The sequence below is a fragment of the Lonchura striata genome, chromosome 7 (genome assembly GCF_046129695.1).
Source record: "Lonchura striata isolate bLonStr1 chromosome 7, bLonStr1.mat, whole genome shotgun sequence".
Lineage (NCBI taxonomy): Eukaryota > Metazoa > Chordata > Aves > Passeriformes > Estrildidae > Lonchura > Lonchura striata.
The window spans coordinates 4,342,798-4,360,529 of NC_134609.1; the positions used below are offsets into that span (position 1 = coordinate 4,342,798).

Genomic DNA, 17,732 nt, shown 5'->3' on the forward strand with positions numbered 1-17,732 from the left:
AAATAATTCTAATTTATTTATTTGCCATGCAATTTGCCTTTCAGAGCTGAAACTCAGAATGTCAGAAGAGCAAAACTGTACCTCCACAGCGCCCCAAAGAAATGAGCACTGTGAAGGCAGTGGCACCTCTAAAGAGGCTGGCACACAGGAGGCCACAAGCATGGAACCAGCTCCCTCAGTGGAAGAAACCATGGACAGTGTGTTGAGACGACTAAAGGAGAAAAGACAACACTTCAACCTTCCTGAGACTATTAAGGTATTTAAGAAGCATGGCTGTTCCCTCAGAAGTCTCTCACCTGAGGCAGATATTGGTGTGTGGCTGGCTCAGGGTGTGCCAGGGCGTGCACATCCTCTGTCTGCTGGCACTGCAGTGCATTTTCTCTCTAGTGAGGTGGGAGCTGTAGTGCAGTTTCCAGAAGTGACTGTTTTGAGAAGAATCGCTCAGGTGCAGAGGTGCAGAAAGCTTTTTTCAGCAATGCTAAGCATTTTTTGCTCAGAGATGCACATGTGAAACTGTTTGCCAGGCACTGCTGGAACCTGCTGACTTGAGGCTGTGTGCCCAGACCTGCATACCCCGGTGTACTGAAGATGGTGGCAGCACAAGCACCTTGAGTCCACAGAAACTGTGTGACTAAAAACATTGCTGAAGGTATTTTGATGACAAAGATCCCTTCTGAGCTGAGAAATGCTGAAAGCCTCTGCAGAGTCAGTAACACACACTGAGGTGACAGGGACAGCACAACCATACAGACTGCTTTGCTTTCCTGACCTTGTACATTTGTGCTGATCATGCCTCTTCCCTTCCATATTCTCAATTACTCTTCTGATTGTAAGAGCAATATTCCATGGAACATGATTGCTAGGCTGGGAAGTCAGTTTATGTTTTAAAACTAGTACATGTATTAAAAATTTGCTGTGCCTTCACATTCCTGGCACTATATAGGGTTCTCTAAAATTATACGTACTAAAACATACCTACTAAAACCCCCACTTTTCTGGGGGCTGTTTTTGCTGTCAGAGGATGCTGCTGACCTGATAGTAACTAAAATCTAAGTGTAGACAGTAGCATTTAGACTTTGGCTGGTGAATTAGAAAGGTGAAGTGGTGAGAGGGTGAAGAACTAAATGCTAAACTATGAGAGAACTAAGAAATTATTCTGGGTGGATTTCAGTAGCAGAGAGTACCCAGCAGAGATAATTTTTAATTTTTGTTTTGTTTCTATTCTTGGTTCTTAAACAACTAGTTGCTATATAAAAACCAAGACTCTGCATAACAATGCCATGCTTCTCAGATCTTGGGCATACATGACTGATTTTTTGATTGTTTCTTTTTATGTGCTACTTTTTTAAAAAGAAAAATGAAATGGAAGAACTGTTTCATAACCAGAAAACAAAAAAGACAACAAAACCATGCTATTCTGTACATAGCTCTAAAATCCTAACAGTGCAGACTGTAGGATAATATTTTCAGTCATTAATTTTTTTATTAATGAGGTGAGATTGGATGACACCAAAACAGATGTCTGTAATGAAATCCAGTCCAAAAAAACTTTCTTATAAAAGTAAGAGTGGGAGTATCTATCAAAATAATGTTTTAATTTTTTTGGACTTAGCCTAATAGTCTAAGAGACCCTTCTAAATTTAGGAAATGGCAGTGAGGGCTTGAAATATTTTCACAAACAAGGAAGTAATGTAAATTAAATATTTGTACATGACAATATTTTCTAATTAAAGAAAAAATCTTATTAATTTTCTGTTTTCTTGTGGAGAGAACTTGTGTTTTAAAAACTATCTGTTAGCAAAGGTGCTTGGTAATAGTTATCAAAACTGCTGGGGAACAGAGGCTTGAGCAGGAATAACATGAAATCAAACTGATTTATTCCAAAATGATATATTTTAGTAGCTCCCTAAGCATAACACTAAAAAAGATTGGATTTTGATTATGAGTCATCCTGGACTTTTGGGGGAGAATGAGGTTTGTGGCACTGATGATGTGAAATGAATCAAGGGTGTCTGTGGTAACAACAAAGATCAAAGGCTTCATTTCAGGTACAAACAACTTTGGTGTTACTGTAGATACATTTTATGTACAATATTTTGTTTTCTATATAACATTTAGATCCTGCACTAGAATCCGAGCTAGATTAATAGTAAACTAAGTAGCAGTGAATTGGTTTTTTTTTTTAGGTGTTTAGTTATTTTGGCCAAAGATAGATTTCCATGGAAGCCTGCCAAGTTCTCCCCTGAAGTTCACTGTGGAAAAACTCTAAAGCCCTGCTGAAATACAAGTGTGTGTCCTTAGAAAGGTGCAGAGTAGAATCTCAGTATGCCTAAAGAGCTCAGACCACAAGATCTGAATAGGAAACAGCAGAATATGATTTCCAGAACCAAACACTACTCCTGCAAAAAAGCTTGTGAGTAAAGTTATTGAATGAGAAGGCAAAGAAAAATGGCCTGTGAATGGCTCAGTACCCCACAAAGGGGTGTCCACCTGTTATTTTATCTATTACATAAATTACCATCTCCCAATATATTATTGGAGACGATAATTTATGTAATAGCTCACCTTGGGTTTAGGTACAAGGCTTTAAGAAAAAAAATAAAGATGTAGGAGTTCAAGAGATAAAAGGCAAATAAAGCTGCACCAGATCCCCCACAAAACAAATCCAAGACCCAACTCGGAATCCAATGGGAGTGTGGGGTGGCTGGGCTGTGCCTCAGTGCCCTGGGGAGCAGCAGCTCTGTGGCACTCAGCTCTGGCTCCCAGCCTTTCCCAGAGGGGCAGGGTTGGAGCTGGCCTGATGGGAACTGGCACTGCTCTATGGAGGTGTCATGTCTCTTGTTGCCTTTCTTTATACTTCTTGTTTCTAAGTTTGTGTAAAATGCTGCTTTGTAATGAGCCACCACACATCCCCAAGTGGCAGACTAAGGCCCTGGGAAGCTGCCTCTGTGCCTGCATGGAAACAAAGCACTGCCTTTGACAGGCTCTGGGCAAGCCCAGCCCTCACTGGGCTGTCTGTCCTTCTGTCCCCAGTTAGTATTTTCTGTCTGGAAAAACAACAGTGAGCTTGAAGGCATAAGCATGCAGGGAACAGAACAGACTAGTAAGGAAGATAACTGTATACAACATTTTGTGTGCCTCTGTTTCAAGTTATGGAAACCAAACTACTATCTTATCTTTAGGTGAAGTCCCCCTTTTCTTTCTTTCTATGTTACAAATAACTTTTGCCTTCTGCATGAATGTTTGCAGCCTGTCCCCCAAGGCTTTTCTCAGACTGGCTCCCTTTATGTATCTGTCTTCTCATCATTGACCCACTTCAGTTCATATTCTCCTTGGCTATGAAGCAGTGCTTCTATTTAATTAGCATTGAATCTCCTGCTGCTGTGTATAGCCTACAGTCCTAAGATGTCTCAGACAATTCTGTAGTTTGTGACTTCAGCTGCCTTCTCTCATTTTGAAATGATCAGCTATTTCAAACTTAGCTGAATACCAACCTGTCTTGAGATTGCTAATAAAATGAGCTAATGAAATAGGCTCAAATGCTAAGCCCTCTTGAGATTGTTTCTCTTGTGTAAAATCAATATTAATGATCACCCCATTTCTTCCTAACCACTCAGCTGCTCCAGGCTTAATAGTTTTTGAAAGAATTAACCTCGTATTAATTGCGGAAGTAGCAATAAATAAACAAATTAGCTGATTTATAATATTTCTGCATTCTAGTTAGCAGCTCATCTCTTAACATAAATGACAGATGATTTTAGAGTGATTAACTCATGCAGACCTTTTAGGGAAATGTGATTAGCAGTTCTGATTAATGGCTCTGTGCTGTTTTTGCATTTGAGCATCAAAGGAAAAAGATTTTGCTCCTGTCGAAGTTAATAGCAAGGTGCTCTGGTATTAGAAGAGTGTCACTTCTCCAAGGCTGATTTATTTTTAAAGGTAGGGTCTAATTAGTAGTCACTTTTTAGCTGTCACTACAAGCCCCCTTGTCATCAGCTTTCTGCAGCAAGGCCCCCTGTGTGTGTGTGCCCCAAACTCCATGGTTCTTCACACGACTTCATCCCCCCCACACCTTGGAACACCTGGCCCCAACCCAAGTGGCCCTGCTGTGACCTGGGAGACTGTGGGAAATGACATTCACTTCATGTTCACCCTGGTGCTCTGGCCCAGGTGAAAATAAGCAACTGCCAGGGCAGGTCGAGCTGGGGAAAGAGAGGAGACAAATACCTATTGCACTGTGTGCTCCCCACAGCACACATCTGGACAGATACTCATTATTCACCAACACTGAAAAATCAAAATTCTTTGGGTACCAGTGATTCATATTGCAATTTTTGAACAGAAATAAGCTGTTTACCATAACAGGTTGGGTTTGCATTGCTAGATCTTTATGTTCTACTTCTCTTACCAGCCAAGACAAATCTATTTATCTTTCTTGATGAATAATTAAAAAGTTGAGGAATGCTCTCTATGCAATTTTTCAGCTTTCTGAGTAATTTCTCTCAAATGGTGGCTGTTCTCATTTTTATCAACTAAACATACTTAATATATATGTTGTGTAATTTTGGACTCTTTTCTTGCTAAGTTAATGCCAAGTCCCCATTGACCTCAGTGCAGACAGAAATAGAATTCATTATTAATGTTTATCAGGGAAGAAGAGATTATTAAACAGATATGTACCTGTACTCTTGTCATGCAATCCTGACTCACAATCTTATAAATAACTTTTTTAAATAGGATATGACAAAAAAGCAAATGGCTTTGGAAAAAATCAATCTTCAGAAATGTCTACTATATTTTGAGAGTATTCATGGACAACCTGTAAGTATGCCATGGAAAGATAGCTAAATTAAAAATTATCTAACTTCTCTCACCAATATTTTTGGCATATTAATTATATTTAGATTCATTTTACACAATTATCCTAATTTCAGTTATTTTAAACTAATTTTCAGGCATAAATGTTATTTCTTTATACTGATACTTTAGTTTATATGTTAGAAATTAAAGTAAAATAAAAAGTGACTCTGTATCTCTCCATAATTGGAAAATGCAAGATGTGAGGATAAAATTGGAAGACTATATATTCACAGAAGATTTGGCTCTGCTGTCATGTATGATTAGAATGCTTACCAGCTGAGGAAAGTTTTATATAGGGCACCATCGGAGATATGAACTACAAAATTACAGGACCTGTCATAGTGTTTGCCTTTACTACACAGCAGGACTTAAATTATTTCTTAAAATCCCTTCAAGGGACTTCATTGCTGAATGTAGGGGCAAACAAAAAATGCCACAATTGGTGAGATGATGATTTGAAAATTTTTCTACACCGCTGAGGAATTTCTTTTTGATATCAATGTCTGTATTCTTGTGAATGTCTGTTTCTGGCTAGTAGTTGTTGTGGTAGAGGAAAAGGGAACTTGCACCGTTGTTTGCCCAAAAATATGCCAGCTGATTCTGATCTAATCTTTTTCCATCTTCTTTGGGCTTGGAATGAGAGCTGAGGGATGGAGTAAGTATGCAAGAAGGGTATGAAGAAATTATATTTCCTGAGAAGGAAAACGAAAAAAAGGTATTATTAGTGCAATATAGAGGTAAAAGAGACTTGATTCAGAGACAGGAAAGAGAATAACAGGGAGCCTTTGTAGCACAGGGTTCAGAGAGGGTGTCCTGAGGGCTGAAGCAGCTCTGTAACAGCAGCCTGGAAACACAGTGCAGTGTGCTGGGGCTGAGGTTTGTCCTGCTGTCTGGTATGGCTCAGCACCATCTTTATCCAGAATCACCTGACAAGGTCAGACAAAGAGACCACTGACCAGTTTAAAGCAAAAAAATTACCTCTTCTGGCTTGTTTGGCATTCTGGCTTGTAGTTAAATGGAACATGATGCCTGGGGAAGAGAAGTGGCCAGGCTGGGATAGGCAAGCCCTGACATTCCACAGTGAAGGGTGGCTCTAGAAGTGGTCCCTAAGCCCTCCATCGGCCAGAGGTGTGCAGTGTCACCAGCCTGTGTTTGTCTGTTGTCCCCCTTGCTCCTGCTGACCAGGTGTTCGTCTGTCTGAGCAGCTCTGCACTATTGCCTGTGCCATCAGCCACTCTGTGGCTCTTCAGACCTACCACTCATCTGAGTGGGTGCACCTGGGCCTCTCTGCAGTGCCAAAAATGAGAGAACTTGCACCCAGTGAGTGCTCATATGTGTGGGAGCTGATGAGCAGAGGCTGATGGTGGATTAGGGAGCAAATGACTGTTTGGACATTTTACCACTGGGAAAAATTATATTTTGGGGGTGTGGTGGCACGGTGTGGTTGGTTGGCTGGGAGGTGGGGAGGTGATTTGTCTTGTTTTTGGTGTTTTTCCCCTTGTGGAATTTACTTGCTACTTTTTGTTTTTCTTAATGCAGTAAGTCAATCAAGTGCACAGCTAGTTTCTCTAAGGTGTACTTTTGTATTTGTGAACGTTTGTTGGCTGGATCAGGCACTTAACACCTGATTTTAAAGCATATTCCCTTCCAAATCAATGCTTCAAGTGCTCATGAAAGACAAGAACAAAGTAAAAGAACAGAGGGTAAATCCCCCTCGTGGAAGGCAGCTCTGGTGAGGGATGCAGGCAGCAACCCTGCACAGAGCTGCAGAGCCATGCTCTTGGTGCTCTCCATCCCAACGAGTGCCTTGTCCCAGGCAGACTGTGCCATGCCTGCTGCTGTCATCACAGCAAAGGAGGTGAGCTGGCAATGCAAGGCACAGCAGCAGCACATCTGAACTCCTACTGATCCAGCAGCAGCCTCAGAGAGAGAATTATTCGCCCTCTGCCTGGGCAATGTGGCTCAAGAAAGTGGGAAAACACACTGGATATTGTCCATTAGAAAATAATTGTCATTTTGTTTTTTAGAAATTGCATAGATTAAATTACAGTTCCCATGGAATATCTATTGAAGCAAAATACACATCTGCTCATACTCTTTTAATACCTTTCTCAGCTTTACAGGAGAAAATGAGAACTTTAAAATTTACTTTTTATTTTTTAATTTTTGAGGTCTATGTTCTGTTATGATTTCTCTTTAGGTAACTAAGCAAGAAAAGAGTCTCATGAAACCTCTTTATGACAGATACAGAATTATCAAGAAACTTCTGGCTGCCCCATCTTTGATCACAACAATTGTAAGTTGGAAAGAATTAATCCACTGTCAAGGAAACATACAAAATGCTGTGTTTGATTTGTACCTGTATGTCCATTTAGCAACAATAGAACAACTGATACCAAAAAACCTGCCTGTTGGTTAATACAGGGTGTTGATAGTTCAAAATGCTCTGTAAAATTCAACTTCTATGCATGCTAGAGGTTCCAATGTACAGCAGCAGTTTCTGAGTCAAGAACTTCAGTGGGCTGGGTAAGACAGCAAATGCTGACATTAGTTTTCCATCATGGAAAACATCTGCAACACAAAAGGAAACCCCTCTCTTTCCATGAAGGACCCTGCTGTCACTATACCTAACTTTTATATCTTATCAGCAATTCTTTTATCAATCATGGAGCACATATATGAAATTTGTTGTACTTTAATAATATATTAGAGCAATGGAACAGTACTGGTCTCATAGTGAAGACAGTGGAAGTTAATTAGCATGTCTACCAAAAATACTAATCTAATAGTAGGCAGGGCTAGGTCAATTAAAAAATTATTATTGTCTTGTTAGATGACAGTGTAACCTTACATTTCTTTGTGAAATCACAGTGCAAAGCTTGGCATACTTGTACACGGGTATTTAATTGAAAAATTTCACTGAAATTCCCCCTAAGTGTTACTTGTTGGGAGCCTTGTTCTGTGGAGTTTTTGTTCAAGTGTTATTTTCAATAGCACAGCTTTTTTTCTGAGGATGGAAGAATGTAACCAAGACACCAATATCAGTCTACTTTAGTAGTTAACACTAGTAGCTATAAAACTGTGGAATCTCTCCCTCCAACTCTTTCTGCAGTCTAAAGATCTGGATATAATATACACACAGGAGATGTGGATATAAGAGGAGTAAAGTTCCAGACAGACTGCACTGCTTACATAAATACAGAATGTTAGTTAAATCTTTGCTATATGTAAAGGCTTTTGGGCAGACAGAAATAAATTGCTGGCTGGAGATACTTGGGAGCAGGACCAGCTTCTGTCCTTTTTACTCCTGGTAGGCAATGCACAGTAACCCAGTGACCCCCGGAGTGCTTTCATGAACAACCTCCAGTAGACCTGGTAAACCTTTCAATATGTGTGTCCTGTTTTGAATACATCCAGGAAGTCAGATCCTGATTCTTTATGTTGTCAGCCTATAACTGGAATCATTATCATTTAAACAATTTGATAATGTTTTGCACTTCCCAAGCAGGAGGAGGAAGACTCAGATGAAGATCCTTCTCAAAGCAGCCATGAGTTATCATCTGGCCCAATGTCTTGCTTCCCTGTTGAAGAGCACCTGTGTTACTCACAGGAGGAGAGTGAGCCTGCACATATTTCACCTCTGGATGAAAAGAAAGTTTACAGGCAAACAGCCTTGTCAATGTCCAATTTACATGAGGCAACAATGTAAGTTCTCTTTTTTCCCCCTGAATGTTTTAATATGTTTATTGTAGACTTTGTAAGTGAAATATGAGCCTGAAATATGAGCCATACCTGTTGCATAGGTATATTCTATACCAAAGGAGTGATTCAGTGCTCTTTTATGGGAGAGAGGAGGCAGAGGAGATTCATTGTTTGGGCAGCACACTGGTGGTTTGAACTGTTTATTCAAACAACTTTGTGCCAACTTTTTGTCTCCAGGAAGAGAAAGGTAACTTGTTGAAGACTGTGCCTTCCAGGAACAGATATGTTGTTATACCTTAGGGGATGGTATTTTTCTTTAGTATTTTGATTGGGAGATCTTAGATGCATAAATGAAGCTAACTAGACTCTAACACTATAGAGATCAAATAAAAATTACTTAAGATTTCTAGGTAATTCAACTATGTACACAGTAGTTTGTTCATAAATGCTGGGAAGATATTTCTGTGCATTTTGTCATTATTTTAAAAAATTACTAGGAGCAAATGTTGTAACAGAATTCTCTCTCTGCTTAAACCCTTATTCTCTGAACACTAGCTAAAACATGGCCTCCAAAAATTATGCTTCTGGGTACCACTAGCATTTCAAGTGCATCACAGTAATGATTGGGAACAGCTGCAAATAGGAGCAGGGCTTGTATGTTGACTGCAATTCAGTTACAGCATTTCCTCCTGTGAGACACTGAGCCCTGTCAACTCCATTAATTCCACAGGGAATTTAGGCCAGCAGTTAGGCTCAGTCCTGAATGCTTCTCCTCTTCCATTGACCAGAGTCTCTGCCTTCCCTTTATTAGCTGCAATACCAGCAAGAAGGAAGGACTACAACTGTGTATGGAGTGTGATGGAATGTCCTGGGGCTCTGGTCAGTGCCTGCCAAGGGCTCAGAGCAGAAGCTCAAATCCAGGGCTTTACAACCTCCCAAGCACAAGGGGGTTTCACATTCCTGTCTCTGTTTCACAGGCCAGTTCTGCTCGAACATCTCAGAGAAACAAGAGCTGATAAGAAGAGACTTCGCAAGGCTCTTCGAGAGTTTGAGGAGCAGTTCTACAGGCAGACAGGAAGGTAATTCAGCAGAGCCCTCTCCTTGCACCCTTTGGGTCTCTGTGAGGGTGGGCACTCTGGGTGGTGAGCAGGCCAAAGGGGCTGTACCTAAGGGCAGGAAACACCCTGGAGATGTCCGGTCTCTGGAGATGTCCATCTATCTCCCTGCTTAGTTCCTTCAAGATGTGGTCATCCATGAGGAAAGCCAGGATTTGGGGATCTTCCAGGACAAGCCTGCAATGGGTTTATACCCACCTCAGCACAGGATATTCCCTGAGCTCAAGGGAGGCTGCTAAAAGTTTATTTCTGAGGATGTCACTCTGCAGGGAATAGACTTGGCAGTTGGGCCATTTTTGAACAGCCAGATTTGAAAACCAGAAGCCACTGTTTTTTTACCCAGAATTAAATACTGGCCATTTTTCACTCTGCTTTTCCTCCTCTTCACTTAGCAAACCTTTTTATTGAAAACCATGATGTATATGGGCACTGGTAACAGTGGTAACTGGTAACAGTTTTCAAAGCACTATTGTGACTTCTCTGCCTATTTGAGACTCAAGTAATTATGCTTCCACAGTTGTCAAGAATGTCTAGTATATGAAAATTCAGTATTTTAAATGTGATTTTATTTCTGTCTATTACAGCTTTTTGGTCCTGTCAAATTATCTTAGTAATTTACAATTAGTAAAAAAACCCCAATCCTCATCAGTTGTTGCAGAATTAATTTTTAAGACTGTTTCTCTTATTACTCATAAAAAGTGATAAAATGCTTTTATTTGCATTTCATAGGAGTCCTCAGAAAGAAGATCGGGTGCCCATGGCTGAGGAATACTCTGAATACAAGCACACAAAAGCCAAAATCAGGCTCCTGGAGGTTCTCATCAGTAAGCATGACATTTCCAAAACGATTTGAAGTGAATGCAGTGCTGTGACATTGTTCTCTAGGGAAAAAAAATAATTCCAAGCAAACAAACAAGTAATGAAAAAGAGAAAGTCATTTTACAGTTCTTGGTCTGCTGCACGATTATTTGACACACTGAGATTTTTGATGCACTTTACCAATTATAATAGCTGTGATGAGAGAGGACAGCAATATGCAAGAATATTAAGCACGGGTGAGTGGAATATAGTATATATTTTTCCTTTAGAAAAAGCCTTGAAGTGCACTGTGAGAATGTTAAGAAATTAAAAGGATGCTGAAGTAATGTAGATTCTCAGTTTGACCTGCTGTAAAAGTGTGAAGAAATGTTCTGCAGGTTTTTAGCTCATGCTAAAGTGTAGTGTACATCTTAGGATATGCTAAAGTGCCACATGTTTGTTTCCAGAATTAACATGTATTATAATTAATTAGTAATGTTTGCTGTTAAGGTGCTGATTCATAGATTAAAAGAAATGAATTCAAGTGAGTGAAAGACACACTCAGAACATACTCTAGCTGTCAAGACAGAGTTGCCATTCAATTCAGTGGCTTCAGAGAAAGGTGTGGAGGAAGAAGCAGTGCCAGGGCTGGGAGCAGAGCAGAGCGATGCTGCTCCTGGAAGAAAAGGCCAGAAGGAGACTGCCAAATGGAACTAGTGGTGTTATAGGAATAAGGGAAAGTGCTTGGCAAAATGAAACAGCTACAGGCTGCTGAAAAAAGATGGAACAAATGTACTGGCTGCTGTCCTTTTCACTAATTCACAGGTCCTGGCTCACAGAATTTAGGAGTCAGTTAATAGATCAACTACATGCTAATTTTGATTTCTCTATTGACCTTTGCACTTTGGTTTGCCTGACGCTATAACATTCGCTTCTCTAACTACCAAAGCTCGTTTAAACGCATGCACTTTGTAAAATGTTGAAGTACTTCTTGTGTTATAAATTGCCACATATATAGAAAAACAGGACTAGATTACTGCATTATGCTAAGATATTTTGGATAGATAAAGTACATGGTATATAAGTGAGTGTCACAGTTATCTGATGAGGACTGCTAGACTTCTTGTTTACTGAAAATAAGGTTATAAAAAGTTATTTTTCCATTAGATTTACGCATCTTTCTTAACCTTCAAAGCACCACACTTTGTAATATTAAGGAGTATTGTCACTGTTTGTGATAGGCCATTGGTGTGAAAAGTGGATTAGTAATAGAAAGATTATCAGCAGGTTTTGTACTAGAAATGAAAAGCAGAGATTCTGGGAAATTACTACCCCAGACAGAAAAGAGGGAAGAATTACTTAAAGAAAAAAAAAAAAAAAAAAGAAAAAAAGGGACTGGAACCAGTTGAATCATCTTTAGTGTTTTGCTTTATCTGTCATTTTGTATTGACCACATAGTACAAGCAATCTGTTTTTTTTTTTGTCTTGGTAAGAAGATTTTGATTTTATAAAGCCTGTTATGTACTGACCATGTTTGTATTTATCTAGTATGTAATGGCATGATTTGGAAGATGTACACATCTTCAAGTAGTATGGAGGAAACAATATGAACGCTAAAAAAAGGAATTTTTTATTTTGCAGCCATTTGTTGTTTCAGTGTACTGATTTAATAATTCATAACTTAACTTTTATGAATCAGAAATGGTCTTCATAAATCTGTTTTAATTAAAGTCATCTAGAGCAACAGGAACATACAGAGCTATTTGAAGTTTACAAACTACATCTTTGATAAGGGAAAATGATTTAATGACATGTATACAATTGATATTAAAATGTAATCTATATATTCTATATGATTGTATAATATTTTATACAACAGTACAAATAAAATATTTTTCTATTATATTTATTATGTCGAGACACAGTTTCTGTTTTCAGTTAGCTAATATAAATAACATAAATAACACTGTCAAACAACACGTTGGAAGTGCTGACATTTCTAGGCTCTGAAATTCAAATCATGCTGCAATTACAACCTTTCATGCTGTTCAGTTATCCCAATACTTGTTCAGTAGTTAAAATTAACGCATATTTAAACACCATTTATAAGCCGTTACTTTTATTTTGCTAAAGCAGTTTATATAGGATTTTGTTATGTTTGGCAAGAAACAGAAACAATTTTTGCAGCATCTAGGTATAAATGGTTGCCAGAAAGAAATCCAGGACTTCTAATCATTTAAAGCATCGGGGAAACAGAAGGGAAAGAGGGAGTGAAGAAATCCTAAGAAGGCTATTGGAGGTTCTGAAGACTGGTAGTTGCTTTTGGTGACAGCGGCATGTGCATGCTTCCGACAGAACTGTCTGACTATGGAAATGGGCAACAGAGGTTTGAAGGCTGCTAAGGAATGAGGGAAGTTTCAACGTCCAACACTGATATTGCAGGTCTTGCAGCTGGGATCTTTCTTTGCATTTGCAGTAGACAAGCTCATAAGTTGGTGACCAGTAATTTCTGCAACTGTGCCAAGGGAGAGATCCACAGGATCAGTGTAAATTACTTCCAAAATAACATCCTGGGCATGATGGTAAACCATGACCCCGTCTTCTTCATCGCAGGTCAGAAATTTGTTATCTTTTATGTTTAGCTGGGGAAGGCGCTGCTTACAGAACTCATCTCCTGGTGACCCCACGGGGGCGATCACGAGGATGACGTAGTGGTAGGCTGTGTACATGCAGTAGAAGTCTCCAAAGTACAAGTTAGTATTTGGGTTGAAGAGTTTTTCAGCTGCAATCTCATACCTGTATCTTCCATAGGGTGAATCTTGGGGTGGTTTCCCAGTGTTAAACTCAGTGTTGCAGCTAAAGAAGATGCCTTCCAGCTTCCCACTGATTGGAGAGCCATGGCTGCCACTGTTATCCTTAACAGAGGGCTGCATAGCATTCCCATGATGCTCTCTACAAATGAAGGACTGGTATTGTTTATTTTGTAAAACATGGCAAAGAAAAAGTGGTAAGTTAGGACATCATGCTGTTTGGAAACAGGACTGAAGGGAGACAAAGGAAAACCATTAAGCTGGAAGCTGATCTCATGGTCTTAAGTATCATGGTCTTAGGACCAAGAAAATCAAGTGCTATCAGACTTGGGACGAGCTAGAGTAACTCTTGTTCAAGGGGAAAATCTGTTTTTCCAGCCTGCCTTCTCTGTCAGCTGTCTGGGTATCATATGCAGGCAAAAAAAGCACAAACAAAGATATCTTTAATTAGCTGATTTGTTCAGACTTACACTATATTTCTAACAATAAACACATGTTGACTATTGCAAGTCAGTCTCCATATGCTGAATATACTGTTTGTTAATATGTATTTTTAGCATAGACAGTATATAGTTCATGTAGAAAACTGCCAATGAAAGTTATTTCTGAAGGATGCTTTTTAGAGAGGTTATAGGAATGAGTGTACTGTCTACCAGTATTTTTTGTCCCCAAATGATCATTTCAAGTCTAATTGGGCTACTGCTGACTTCAATCAGTGCAGAGCTGAGCACAGAGAATTAGGCAATTTGGTTGGTATCCAGCTTCTGCAGTCACTAGTCCTAAGGGGAAAAAAAGACTAACTTTTTTTTTTTTTTTTTAACTTAGCTCAGTTTTATTCCAGTGACAATAAATGTACAATGAACAAGTGAATTTTTAAAACCTCAAATCTGAAATTGCATTCCGCAGCATTAAGCTGCTAAATTTAGGAGAATACTCCAAAACACCCCCTCTAACCATCCTTAGCACCTGAGATTTTATGTATAGCAGGACATTCCCCAATATTTGTGTCCCACACAACTCTGGAATTGTTCCAGTGGCAGCTTTGGCTCCCTCTGCACCTGCAACCAAATAATACCTGAAAGGGAACCAGCCCCTTTTGAAAGTCCTGCAAAACACCATATTTACTAGGGACCCTTAGAACAATGTCCTCATACTCACTACATGACAGACTAAAAATGCATGAGGCTGTGGGGCTGGAGATTCTTATGATTCTTATATTCCCCTCTTGAATTCTTGAATTGCTTTTACTTTTTTTTTTTTTTTTTTTTTTTTTTTTCCTTTTTTCCTTCTTTCCTTCTTTTAGGAAAGGGGAAACTAGCCAAGGAAGACTGTTCTCTCTCTTTGTTTAACTTGCAACAGGTCCATGTAAAATGGTGCTGTGTGGGAGAAGGTTTTGCTTGGTTAAAGTGGGAGGTAGTAGTCAAAGCAAACAAACTCATTGTATACATTACAAAACAGCTCTAAATTAACACAGTAATACTCCAGCTGTGATTATTCTTTTCATTATTTGTAATCTCCTCAGCAGCACTCTATTTTACCCTAAGATACATTTCAGAAGTTTTCTGAGCCATTCAAATACTACCTACTTATATTGTCTCAAGCCCTATTTCATAAGACATTGACTGGAGTGAGGGGTATAATTGATATTTTATGACTGAAGAGATGACAAAGGAGAAAAAAGGAGGAAAAAAAAAAGTTGAATAAGCTTAAATAACCACCTGAAACCTCTGCAACCTGAAAAGTCAGGCTTCATTCCGAGAAAGCAGGTTCCATTTCTGTGGCAAGACACTGACATCCAGTGGCCAATTAGGCTAATTATAGGTCGCCCTTTCCAGGGATCTGAGCTGCTTTTGGTGCTCCCAGCCTGGATAAGCTGCAGTGACACAAACACCCCTTCTGAGCTCACCTCACCCCTCCATTAGGGGCTGATGCTTTAGCAACCAGGAACAGCTGCCTGTATGCCAATGCTACCAGAAATTTTCCAGGCTGTGTGATGACACCAGAGACCATGGCAGGCATGGGATGACAAGGAATTTTCCTAATAGGAAGCACGTGGTTAGGGCTTTTAACATAGCATACAGACAGGTGTACTGGGGAAGAATTAGCCCTTATGACTGTATTAGTCTATTTCTGATCAAAAGAAGTGACCATCAGCCAGTTCTGGTATTGTAGCTTCCCACTGGCCTGGTAAAACAGCTTTTTGTCTCTGTTAGCTCACTAACAGAGGGAAAACATCTCTCTTGGTGTCAAACGAAGCAAGAACTTAGCAGGAAGAAGAGGAACAGAGAGAGTGCAATCAATTAGAGTCACATTTTGCAGATCAAGGCCAAACCCACAGCTATAAATGCACTTCAGTGGCAATTTTCAACACTAATGAACACAAAGGTAGATGCACTATGATTACATAGCTGAAAACAAAGCAACATGAGGATCAGAACAGCACAGGCATTTCCATTCTGTGGTATCCAGCCCAGGATGGCAGCAGTGGTTACAAGGGCCTCAAAGAGCCTCAACAACTGCAATTTATTCTCTACCTCTACTGAGTTTTGCAGCTGTGTCCCTATGTGCAATAAAATAAACCTTCCAAAACACAGAGAGGAAAGAGCAAGCCCATGATCTGCAATATTCAATACACTCTTGGAATAAATTAAATACCCATGACTATAAAGTGGGAATGTTTCCAAATATAGTGGTGCCTGTTCTTTGAAGCTGGATTGCCTTGAGTTGTTTTAAAAACTTTCCCTTCTAGGCAGGTACTAGTGGGACACTCACATAAAACTGAAATTATGTGGCCCAGCAGGAGCCCCATCTCCTGATGAATATTAAAGCACAGTCAGTTGTGCAGGCTTCCAACACACTGCTTACCTCTCATCCATGTTCTTCTAACAGGAGAAGGTTACCCTGTGTGGCTGCTCCTGCTCATGCAGCACGAGCTTTGACTCCTTCTGTCAAAAAGTCTGCTTTTCTCTTGCACTGATGCTTCCTACCATGTGTGGAGGGCACACTGGGTCTCCAACAGAACAAGGAACCTACCTTCAGCTATCCTGTTTTTTCATTCTGGCTGAAGCACAGTGGTTTAACACTGTCTAAACATAATGCCCTTTCCCACCCCACATGGTCTATAAATTAACATTCAGATTGCAGTCTGTATAACTGCATTTGGGCATGGAAATGGGATGGTTGTACAAGGGAGAGCAAATATTTGAGATGGAACTCTTACATGCAGGCAACCGCCTGTGCACACTGTTGTATACCCCTACTGTCAGTCACTTCACTCTTAATTTCCCAGTACAATGGAAATATTTAGCTACTAAACTCTCCATTATGATTACAGATGCTTCAATCAGGCTGAAGTCCCTGTGAGTACCTCAGTTTCTGCTTCAAAACACAAACTTTTATTTCCTAATGGAGGTGCTGAGTTAAGCAAGGTGAAAGAAACGAGTTGTGTTTTATTCTTTGCCTTCCTCTGAATGGGCTATAAAGCATACAGACATTCTGCTCTAGCTTCAGCACAGCTGTCTCTATCTACTTGTTTTCATTACTCCTTTAATTTGCCAAAGGACTTTGAATATGTTTAGTTTCTTACCTGATATAATCAAAGTATTCTTTGTGCTGATTCCGATAAAAAACCGACAGTTTAAGCATACGGCCTGCAATCACTTCAGCTTTTTCCAATAGCTGTGTTAGGTGAACTTTTGAATAATCTGGAAAGGAAAGACAAACTGCTAGTACAGGGGGCAGGAAAAACCACAACACTCTCCAAAAGCCACAGACACATGCAGACTGAAAACTAGGAACAGAGTCTTGGTAATATACATCACATCATGCGCCAGTTTTCAACAGTGACAACAAGCAAATCAAATGGCAGGAGCAGGTGTTTGTGATTCTCTCCACTCCTTCCTCAAAAAGACTCTGCAAGCTCACAGCAACTTTCAGCTCAGATCTCCTATGTTAGAGCTGGCTTCCCTGTATTTGGGACTGCAGTGCAGCTCAGGACTGCAGAGGAGCTCTGGAATGCCCTCTCTGGTTCATACCATTTGGCAAACTGTTTGCTACAATATACCTGGTTGTGAGCCAATAACCAATGACAGTACTAACAAAGCTTGCTTAGGGCCCAGCTTAAATGGCTTCCTAACCAATGCAGGTTTCATACTGAGCTTGCCTCAGTCCTCAGCTTTTATACAGGCATGACAGCAGGTCATGAACACCTTAAGGAAACCTTATAAATCAGAACAGCCAAAGAGACCCTTGAGACTGGGTGTTAGTGGTGCTGAGGCTTTGCAACATGCAGAGAAGGCAGAACAGCAGAACATCTTAAGCTGTCAGGGAACTGCCCTTCTACCTTTCCCCACAGGTGCTGGTAGCCAGAGACAGGCACACAAGTGGCCCTTTCCTAGCCTGGACAAGCAGTGGTGCCAGGCACAGCACTTTGGGACAGCTAAGCTAT

General features: G+C 40.0%; 2 protein-coding genes across 4 annotated transcripts in view; one reads left to right on the forward strand and one right to left on the reverse strand.

The window, feature by feature from the left end:
- The window catches only part of FAM13C (family with sequence similarity 13 member C), a 114,157-nt gene extending 101,777 nt beyond the window's left edge, over nt 1-12,380 (forward strand). The window contains exons 17-22 of the mRNA XM_021535095.3: nt 45-256; nt 4,738-4,821; nt 7,061-7,156; nt 8,366-8,565; nt 9,540-9,641; nt 10,407-12,380. Coding sequence (XP_021390770.3) covers nt 45-256; nt 4,738-4,821; nt 7,061-7,156; nt 8,366-8,565; nt 9,540-9,641; nt 10,407-10,530 — 818 coding nt within the window. The 3' untranslated portion in view covers nt 10,531-12,380. The remainder of the gene's footprint in view (nt 1-44; nt 257-4,737; nt 4,822-7,060; nt 7,157-8,365; nt 8,566-9,539; nt 9,642-10,406) is intronic.
- PHYHIPL (phytanoyl-CoA 2-hydroxylase interacting protein like) overlaps nt 12,178-17,732 on the reverse strand; it is a 59,854-nt gene continuing 54,299 nt past the window's right edge. For all 3 annotated transcript variants that reach the window (XM_031505167.2, XM_031505168.2, XM_021535157.2), the window contains exons 4-5: nt 16,872-16,989; nt 12,178-13,427 (exon numbers count right to left, since the gene is read on the reverse strand). In XM_031505167.2, coding sequence (XP_031361027.1) covers nt 12,893-13,427; nt 16,872-16,989 — 653 coding nt within the window. In that variant the 3' untranslated portion in view covers nt 12,178-12,892. The remainder of the gene's footprint in view (nt 13,428-16,871; nt 16,990-17,732) is intronic.